Genomic DNA, 9,809 nt, shown 5'->3' on the forward strand with positions numbered 1-9,809 from the left:
GCTCTCTCTCTCGATCTCTCGCGCGCTCTCTCTCTCGATCTCTCTCGCAAGCTCTCTCTCTCGATCTCTCTCGGGCGCTCTCTCTCTCGATCTCTCGCGCGCTGTCTCTCTCGATCTCTCGCGCGCTGTCTCTCTCGATCTCTCTTGCGCACTCTCTCTCTCGATCTCTCTCGCGTGCTCTCTCTCTCGATCTCTCTTGCGCACTCTCTCTCTCTCGATCTCTCTCGCGCGCTCTCTCTCTCGATCTCTCTCGCGCGCTCTCTCTCTCCTGATCTCTCTCGCGCGCTCTCTCTCTCCTGATCTCTCTCGCGCGCTCTCTCTCTCGATCTCTCTCGCAAGCTCTCTCTCTCGATCTCTCGCAAGCTCTCTCTCTCGATCTCTCGCGCGCTCTCTCTCTCGATCTCTCGCGCGCTCTCTCTCTCGATCTCTCGCGCGCTCTCTCTCGCGCGCTCTCTCACGCGCGCTCTCTCTCGCGCGCTCTCTCTCGCGCGCTCTCTCTCACGCGCTCTCTCTCACGCGCTCTCTCTCGTGCACTCTCTCTCTCGATCTCTCGCACGCTCTCTCTCTCGATCTCTCTTGCGCACTCTCTCTCTCTCGATCTCTCTCGCGCGCTCTCTCTCTCGATCTCTCGCGCGCTCTCTCTCTCGATCTCTCTCGCAAGCTCTCTCTCTCGATCTCTCTCGCGCGCTCTCTCTCTCGATCTCTCGCGCGCTCTCTCTCTCGATCTCTCTCGCAAGCTCTCTCTCTCGATCTCTCGCGCGCTCTCTCTCGCGCGCTCTCTCTCGCGCGCTCTCTCTCGCGCGCTCTCTCTCGCGCGCTCTCTCTCACGCGCTCTCTCTCGTGCACTCTCTCTCTCGATCTCTCGCACGCTCTCTCTCTCGATCTCTCTTGCGCACTCTCTCTCGCTCAATCTCTCTCGCGCGCTCTCTGTCTCTTGCGGTCTCTGTCTCTCGCGCTCTCTCTCTCGCGCTGTCTCTCTCTCGCGCTGTCTCTCTCTCGCGCTGTCTGTCTCTCGCGCTGTCTGTCTCTCGCGCTGTCTGTCTCTCGCGCTGTCTGTCTCTCGCGCTGTCTGTCTCTCGCGCTCACTCTCTCTCGCGCGCTCTCTGTCTCTCGCGCTCTCTGTCTCGCGCTGTCTGTCTCTCGCGCTGTCTGTCTCTCGCGCTCACTCTCTCTCGCGCTCTCTCTCTCGCGCTCTCTCTCTCGCGTATTCTCTCTCTCGCGCATTCTCTCTCTCGCGCATTCTCTCTCTCGCCCTCTCTGTCTCTCGCCCTCTCTGTCTCTCGCCCTCTCTGTCTCTCGCCCTCTCTGTCTCTCGCGCTCTCTGTCTCTCGCGCTCTCTGTCTCTCGCGCTCTCTGTCTCTCGCGCTCTCTCTCTCTCGCGCTCTCTCTCTCTCGCGCTGTCTCTCTCTCGCGCTGTCTCTCTCTCGCGCTGTCTGTCTCTCGCGCTCACTCTCTCTCGCGCGCTCTCTGTCTCTCGCGCTCTCTGTCTCGCACTGTCTCTCTCTCGCGCTGTCTGTCTCTCGCGCTCACTCTCTCTCGCGCTCTCTCTCTCGCGCTCTCTCTCTCGCGCTCTCTCTCTCGCGTATTCTCTCTCTCGCGCATTCTCTCTCTCGCGCATTCTCTCTCTCGCGCATTCTCTCTCTCGCCCTCTCTGTCTCTCGCCCTCTCTGTCTCTCGCCCTCTCTGTCTCTCGCCCTCTCTGTCTCTCGCCCTCTCTGTCTCTCGCGCTCTCTCTCTCTCGCGCTGTCTCTCTCTCGCGCTCTCTCTCTGTCGCGCTCTCTCTCTCGCGCTCTCTCTCTCGCGCTCTCTCTCTCTCGCGCTCTCTCTCTGTCGCGCTCTCTCTCTCGCGCTCTCTCTCTCGTGCTGTCTCTCTCTCGCGCTCTCTCTCTCTCGATCTCTCTTGCACTCTCTGTCTCTCAATCTCTCTCTCGCTCTCTCTCTCTCGTGCTCGCTCTCTCTCGCGCGCTCTCTCTCACGCGCTCTCTCTCGCGCTCTCTCGCGCTCTCACGCGCTCTCTCTCGCGCTCTCTCGCGCTCTCTCGCGCTCTCTCGCGCTCTCTCGCGCTCTCTCGCGCTCTCTCGCGCTCTCTCGCGCTCTCTCTCGCTCTCTCGCGCTCTCTCGCGCTCTCTCGCGCTCTCTCTCGCTCTCTCTCGATCTCTCTCGCGCTCTCTCGCGCTCTCTCGATCTCTCTCGATCTGTCTCGCGCTCTCTCTCGCGCTCTCTCGATCTCTCTCGCGCTCTCTCGATCTCTCTCGCGCTCTCTCGATCTCGCTCGCGCTCTCTCGCGCTCTCTCTCTCGATCTCTCTCGTGCTCTCTCGATCTCTCTCGGGATCTCTCTCGCGCTCTCTCGATCTCTCTCGCGCTCTCTCACTCGCGCTCTCTCGCTCTCTCTCTCGCTCTCTCTCTCTCTCTCGCTCTCTCTCTCTCTCTCGCTCTCTCTCTCTCTCGCTCTCTCTCTCTCGCTCTCTCTCTCTCGCGCTCTCTCTCGCGCTCTCTCTCGCGCTCTCTCTCGCGCTCTCTCTCGCGCTCTCTCTCGCGCTCTCTCGATCTCTCTCGCGCGCGCTCTCTCTCTCGATCTCTCGCGCGCTCTCTCTCTCGATCTCTCTCGCGCGCTCTCTCTCTCGATCTCTCTCGCAAGCTCTCTCTCTCGATCTCTCGGGCGCTCTCTCTCTCGATCTCTCGCGCGCTGTCTCTCTCGATCTCTCGCGCGCTGTCTCTCTCGCGCGCTTTCTCTCTCGATCTCTCTTGCGCACTCTCTCTCTCTCGATCTCTCTCGCGTGCTCTCTCTCTCGATCTCTCTTGCGCACTCTCTCTCTCTCGATCTCTCTCGCGCGCTCTCTCTCTCGATCTCTCTCGCGCGCTCTCTCTCTCCTGATCTCTCTCGCGCGCTCTCTCTCTCGATCTCTCTCTCGCGCTCTCTCTCTCGATCTCTCCCGCGCGCTCTCTCTCTCGATCTCCCGCGCGCCCTCTCTCTCGATCTCCCGCGCGCCCTCTCTCTCGATCTCCCGCGCGCCCTCTCTCTCGATCTCCCGCGCGCCCTCTCTCTCGATCTCCCGCGCGCCCTCTCTCTCGATCTCCCGCGCGCCCTCTCTCTCGATCTCCCGCGCGCCCTCTCTCTCGATCTCCCGCGCGCCCTCTCTCTCGATCTCCCGCGCGCCCTCTCTCTCGATCTCCCGCGCGCCCTCTCTCTCGATCTCCCGCGCGCCGTCTCTCTCGATCTCCCGCGCGCCGTCTCTCTCGATCTCCCGCGCGCCGTCTCTCTCGATCTCCCGCGCGCCCTCTCTCTCGATCTCTCGCGCGCCGTCTCTCTCGATCTCTCGCGCGCTCTCTCTCTCGATCTCTCACTCGCTCTCTCTCGCGCGCTCTCTCTCGCGCGCTCTCTCTCGCTCAATCTCTCTCGCGCGCTCTCTGTCTCGCGCGCTCTCTGTCTCGCGCGCTCTCTGTCTCGCGCGCTCTCTGTCTCTCGCGCTCTCTGTCTCTCTCGCGCTCTCTCTCGCGCTCTCTCTCTGTCGCGCTCTCTCTCTGTCGCGCTCTCTCTCTGTCGCGCTCTCTCTCTGTCGCGCTCTCTCTCTGTCGCGCTCTCTCTCTGTCGCGCTCTCTCTCTCGCGCGCTCTCTGTCTCGCGCGCTCTCTGTCTCGCGCGCTCTCTGTCTCGCGCGCTCTCTGTCTCTCGCGCTCTCTGTCTCTCTCGCGCTCTCTCTCGCGCTCTCTCTCTGTCGCGCTCTCTCTCTGTCGCGCTCTCTCTCTGTCGCGCTCTCTCTCTGTCGCGCTCTCTCTCTGTCGCGCTCTCTCTCTGTCGCGCTCTCTCTCTGTCGCGCTCTCTCTCTCACGCGCTCTCTCTCTCACGCGCTCTCTCTCTCACGCGCTCTCTCTCTCGCGCTGTCTCTCTCTCGCGCTCTCTCTCTCTTGATCTCTCTTGCACTCTCTGTCTCTCAATCTCTCTCGCGTGCTCTCACTCTCGCGCTCTCACTCTCGCGCTCTCGCTCTCTCTCACTCGCGCTCGCTCTCTCGTGCTCGCTCTCTCTCGCGCTCTCTCTCTCTCGCGCTCTCTCTCTCTCGCGCTCTCTCTCTCTCGCGCTCTCTCTCTCTCGCGCTCTCTCTCTCTCGCGCTCTCTCTCTCTCGCGCTCTCTCTCTCTCTCGATCTCTCTCGATCTCTCGCGCGCTCTCTCTCTCGATCTCTCGCGCGCTCTCTCTCTCGATCTCTCGCGCGCTCTCTCTCTCGATCTCTCGCGCGCTCTCTCTCTCGATCTCTCGCGCGCTGTCTCTCTCGATCTCTCGCGCGCTCTCTCTCACGCGCTCTCTCTCACGCGCTCTCTCTCACGCACTCTCTCTCGTGCACTCTCTCTCTCGATCTCTCGCGCGCTCTCTCTCTCTCGATCTCTCGCGCGCTCTCTCTCACTCGCTCTCTCTCGCGCGCTCTCTCTCGCGCGCTCTCTCTCGCTCAATCTCTCTCGCGCGCTCTCTGTCTCGCGCGCTCTCTGTCTCGCGCGCTCTCTGTCTCGCGCGCTCTCTGTCTCGCGCGCTCTCTGTCTCTCGCGCTCTCTCTCTCTCTCGCGCTCTCTCTCTCTCGCGCTCTCTCTCTGTCGCGCTCTCTCTCTGTCGCGCTCTCTCTCTGTCGCGCTCTCTCTCTGTCGCGCTCTCTCTCTCACGCGCTCTCTCTCTCACGCGCTCTCTCTCTCGCGCTCTCTCTCTCGCGCTCTCTCTCTCGTGCTGTCTCTCTCTCGCGCTCTCTCTCTCTCTCGCTCTCTCTCACTCGCGCTCGCTCTCTCGTGCTCGCTCTCTCTCACGCTCTCTCTCTCTCGCGCTCTCTCTCTCTCGCGCTCTCTCTCTCTCGCGCTCTCTCTCTCTCGCGCTCTCTCTCTCTCGCGCTCTCTCTCGATCTCTCTCGATCTCTCTCGATCTCTCTCGCGCTCTCTCGCGCTCTCTCGCGCTCTCTCGCGCTCTCTCGCGCTCTCTCGCGCTCTCTCGCGCTCTCTCGCGCTCTCTCGATTTCTCTCGCGCTCTCTCGATCTGTCTCGGGCTCTCTCCCGCGCTCTCTCGATCTCTCTCGCGCTCTCTCGATCTCTCTCGCGCTCTCTCGATCTCACTCGCACTCTCTCGCGCTCTCTCTCTCTCTCGCGCTCTCTCTCTCGCGCTCTCTCTCTCTCGATCTCTCTCGCAAGCTCTCTCTCTCGATCTCTCGCAAGCTCTCTCTCTCGATCTCTCGCGCGCTCTCTCTCTCGATCTCTCGCGCGCTCTCTCTCTCGATCTCTCGCGCGCTCTCTCTCTCGATCTCTCGCGCGCTGTCTCTCTCGATGTCTCGCGCGCTCTCTCTCGCGCGCTCTCTCTCGCGCGCTCTCTCTCGCGCGCTCTCTCTCGCGTGCTCTCTCTCGCGCGCTCTCTATCGCGCGCTCTCTCTCGCGCGCTCTCTCTCGCGCGCTCTCTCTCGCGCGCTCTCTCTCGCGCGCTCTCTCTCACGCGCTCTCTCTCGTGCACTCTCTCTCTCGATCTCTCGCGCGCTCTCTCTCTCTCGATCTCTCTCGCGCACTCTCTCTCTCTCGATCTCTCTCGCGCGCTCTCTCTCTCGATCTCTCTCGCGCGCTCTCTCTCTCGATCTCTCTCGCGCGCTCTCTCTCTCGATCTCCCGCGCGCTCTCTCTCTCGATCTCTCGCGCGCTGTCTCTCTCGATCTCTCGCGCGCTCTCTCTCTCGATCTCTCGCGCGCTCTCTCTCTCGATCTCTCGCGCGCTGTCTCTCTCGATCTCTCGCGCGCTGTCTCTCTCGATCTCTCGCGCGCTGTCTCTCTCAATCTCTCACGCGCTCTCTCTCTCGATGTCTCGCGCGCTCTCTCTCGCGCGCTCTCTGTCTCGCGCGCTCTCTGTCTCGCGCGCTCTCTGTCTCGCGCGCTCTCTGTCTCGCGCGCTCTCTGTCTCGCGCGCTCTCTGTCTCTCGCGCTCTCTCTCTGTCGCGCTCTCTCTCTGTCGCGCTCTCTCTCTGTCGCGCTCTCTCTCTGTCGCGCGCTCTCTCTGTCTCGCCCTCTCTCTCTCTCGCCCTCTCTCTCTCTCGCCCTCTCTCTCTCTCGCCCTCTCTCTCTCTCGCCCTCTCTCTCTCTCTCTCTCGCGCTCTCTCTCTCTCGCGCTCTCTCTCTCGTGCTGTCTCTCTCTCGCGCTCGCACTCTCTCTCTCGATCTCTCTTGCACTCTCTGTCTCTCAATCTCTCTCGCGTGCTCTCACTCTCGCGCTCTCACTCTCGCGCTCTCACTCTCGCGCTCTCTCTCTCGCGCGCTCTCTCTCTCGCGCTCTCTCTCTCTCGCGCTCTCTCTCTCTCGCGCTCTCTCTCTCTCGCGCTCTCTCTCTCGCGCTCTCTCTCTCTCGCGCTCTCTCTCTCTCTCGCGCTCTCTCTCTCTCTCGCGCTCTCTCTCACTCGTGCTCGCTCTCTCGTGCTCGCTCTCTCTCGCGCGCTCTCTCTCACGCGCTCTCTCTCTCGATCTCTCTCGATCTCTCTCGATCTCTCTCGATCTCTCTCGATCTCTCTCGATCTCTCTCGAGCTCTCTCGATCTCACTCGCGCTCTCTTGATCTGTCTCGCACTCTCTCTCGCGCTCTCTCGATCTCTCTCGATCACTCTCGATCTCTCTCGATCTCTCTCGATCTCTCTCGATCTCTCTCGAGCTCTCTCGATCTCACTCGCGCTCTCTCGCGCTCTCTCTCTCTATCTCTCTCGCGCTCTCTCTCTCTCTCTCTCGCTCTCTCTCTCTCTCTCTCTCTCTCTCTCTCGCTCTCTCTCTCGCTCTCTCTCTCTCTCGCTCTCTCTCTCTCTCGCTCTCTCTCTCTCTCGCTCTCTCTCTCTCTCGCTCTCTCTCTCTCTCGCTCTCTCTCTCGCGCTCTCTCTCTCGCGCTCTCTCTCTCTCTCGCTCTCTCTCTCTTGCGCTCTCTCTCTCGCACTCTCTCTCTCTCTATCTCTCTCTCGATCTCTCTCGCGCGCTCTCTCTCTCGATCTCTCTCGCACGCTCTCTCTCTCGATCTCTCGCGCGCTCTCTCTCTCGATCTCTCGCGCGCTCTCTCTCTCTATCTCTCGCGCGCTGTCTCTCTCGATCTCTCGCGCGCTCTCTCTCTCGATCTCTCGCGCGCTCTCTCTCTCGATCTCTCTCGCAAGCTCTCTCTCTCGATCTCTCTCGGGCGCTCTCTCTCTCGATCTCTCGCGCGCTGTCTCTCTCGATCTCTCGCGCGCTGTCTCTCTCGATCTCTCTTGCGCACTCTCTCTCTCGATCTCTCTCGCGTGCTCTCTCTCTCGATCTCTCTTGCGCACTCTCTCTCTCTCGATCTCTCTCGCGCGCTCTCTCTCTCGATCTCTCTCGCGCGCTCTCTCTCTCCTGATCTCTCTCGCGCGCTCTCTCTCTCCTGATCTCTCTCGCGCGCTCTCTCTCTCGATCTCTCTCGCAAGCTCTCTCTCTCGATCTCTCGCAAGCTCTCTCTCTCGATCTCTCGCGCGCTCTCTCTCTCGATCTCTCGCGCGCTCTCTCTCTCGATCTCTCGCGCGCTCTCTCTCGCGCGCTCTCTCACGCGCGCTCTCTCTCGCGCGCTCTCTCTCGCGCGCTCTCTCTCACGCGCTCTCTCTCACGCGCTCTCTCTCGTGCACTCTCTCTCTCGATCTCTCGCACGCTCTCTCTCTCGATCTCTCTTGCGCACTCTCTCTCTCTCGATCTCTCTCGCGCGCTCTCTCTCTCGATCTCTCGCGCGCTCTCTCTCTCGATCTCTCTCGCAAGCTCTCTCTCTCGATCTCTCTCGCGCGCTCTCTCTCTCGATCTCTCGCGCGCTCTCTCTCTCGATCTCTCTCGCAAGCTCTCTCTCTCGATCTCTCGCGCGCTCTCTCTCGCGCGCTCTCTCTCGCGCGCTCTCTCTCGCGCGCTCTCTCTCGCGCGCTCTCTCTCACGCGCTCTCTCTCGTGCACTCTCTCTCTCGATCTCTCGCACGCTCTCTCTCTCGATCTCTCTTGCGCACTCTCTCTCTCTCGATCTCTCTCGCGCGCTCTCTCTCTCGATCTCTCGCGCGCTCTCTCTCTCGATCTCTCTCGCAAGCTCTCTCTCTCGATCTCTCGCGCGCTCTCTCTCGCGCGCTCTCTCTCGCGCGCTCTCTCTCACGCGCTCTCTCTCACGCGCTCTCTCTCGTGCACTCTCTCTCTCGATCTCTCGCACGCTCTCTCTCTCGATCTCTCTTGCGCACTCTCTCTCTCTCGATCTCTCTCGCGCGCTCTCTCTCTCGATCTCTCGCGCGCTCTCTCTCTCGATCTCTCTCGCAAGCTCTCTCTCTCGATCTCTCGCGCGCTCTCTCTCACGCACTCTCTCTCGTGCACTCTCTCTCTCGATCTCTCGCGCGCTCTCTCTCTCTCGATCTCTCTCGCGCGCTCTCTCTCTCGATCTCTCTCGCGCGCTCTCTCTCTCGATCTCTCTCGCGCGCTCTCTCTCTCGATCTCTCTCGCGCGCTCTCTCTCTCGATCTCTCGCAAGCTCTCTCTCTCGATCTCTCTCGCGCGCTCTCTCTCTCGATCTCTCGCGCGCTCTCTCTCTCGATCTCTCGCGCGCTCTCTCTCACGCACTCTCTCTCGTGCACTCTCTCTCTCGATCTCTCGCGCGCTCTCTCTCTCTCGATCTCTCTCGCGCGCTCTCTCTCTCGATCTCTCTCGCGCGCTCTCTCTCTCGATCTCTCGCGCGCTCTCTCTCTCGATCTCTCTCGCAAGCTCTCTCTCTCGATCTCTCGCGCGCTCTCTCTCTCGATCTCTCGCGCGCTCTCTCTCTCGATCTCTTGCGCGCTCTCTCTTGCGCGCTCTCTCTCGCGCGCTCTCTCTCGCGCGCTCTCTCTCGCGCGCTCTCTCTCGCGCGCTCTCTCTCACGCGCTCTCTCTCACGCGCTCTCTCTCGTGCACTCTCTCTCTCGATCTCTTGCACGCTGTCTCTCTCGATCTCTCTTGCGCACTCTCTCTCTCTCGATCTCTCTCGCGCGCTCTCTCTCTCGATCACTCTCGCGCGCTCTCTCTCTCCTGATCTCTCTCGCGCGCTCTCTCTCTCGATCTCTCTCGCGCGCTCTCTCTCTCGATCTCTCTCGCGCGCTCTCTCTCTCTCGATCTCTCTCGCGCGCTCTCTCTCTCTCGATCTCTCCCGCGCGCGCTCTCTCTCGATCTCCCGCGCGCTGTCTCTCTCGATCTCCCGCGCGCTGTCTCTCTCGATCTCCCGCGCGCTGTCTCTCTCGATCTCTCGCGCGCTGTCTATCTCGATCTCTCGCGCGCTGTCTCTCTCGATCTCTCGCGCGCTGTCTCTCTCGATCTCTCGCGCGCTCTCTCTCTCGATCTCTCGCGCGATCTCTCGCGCGCTGTCTCTCTCGATCTCTCGCGCGCTCTCTCTCTCGATCTCTCGCGCGCTCTCTCTCGCTCACTCTCTCTCGCGCTGTCTCTCTCTCGCGCTGTCTCTCTCTCGCGCTGTCTCTCTCTCGCGCTGTCTCTCTCTCGCGCTGTCTGTCTCTCGCGCTCACTCTCTCTCGCGCGCTCTCTGTCTCTCGCGCTCTCTGTCTCGCGCTGTCTCTCTCTCGCGCTGTCTCTCTCTCGCGCTGTCTGTCTCTCGCGCTCACTCTCTCTTGCGCTCTCTCTCTCGCGCTCTCTCTCTCGCGTATTCTCTCTCTCGCGCATTCTCTCTCTCGCGCATTCTCTCTCTCGCCCTCTCTGTCTCTCGCCCTCTCTGTCTCTCGCGCTCTGTCTCTCGCGCTCTCTCTCTCTCGCGCTCTCTCTCTCTCGCGCTCTCTCTCTCGCGCTCTCTCTCTCGCGCTCTCTCTCTCGCGCTCTCT

At 61.8% G+C, this 9,809-nt stretch overlaps 1 protein-coding gene across 1 annotated transcript; it reads right to left on the minus strand.

The window, feature by feature from the left end:
- Positions 1 to 4,797: 4,797 nt before the first annotated feature.
- On the minus strand, positions 4,798 to 6,394 carry LOC132206737 (RNA-binding protein 25-like; the record flags this gene model as incomplete). The annotated part of the gene is made up of 4 exons (XM_059641510.1): positions 4,798 to 4,941; positions 5,095 to 5,321; positions 6,015 to 6,171; positions 6,227 to 6,394. Coding segments are annotated over 4 exons (696 nt in total), but the record flags the coding sequence as incomplete, so codon positions are not given.
- Between the last annotated feature and the right edge of the window lie 3,415 nt (positions 6,395 to 9,809).

This window comes from Stegostoma tigrinum, chromosome 2 (assembly GCF_030684315.1).
Source record: "Stegostoma tigrinum isolate sSteTig4 chromosome 2, sSteTig4.hap1, whole genome shotgun sequence".
NCBI classification, from domain to species: Eukaryota; Metazoa; Chordata; class Chondrichthyes; order Orectolobiformes; family Stegostomatidae; genus Stegostoma; species Stegostoma tigrinum.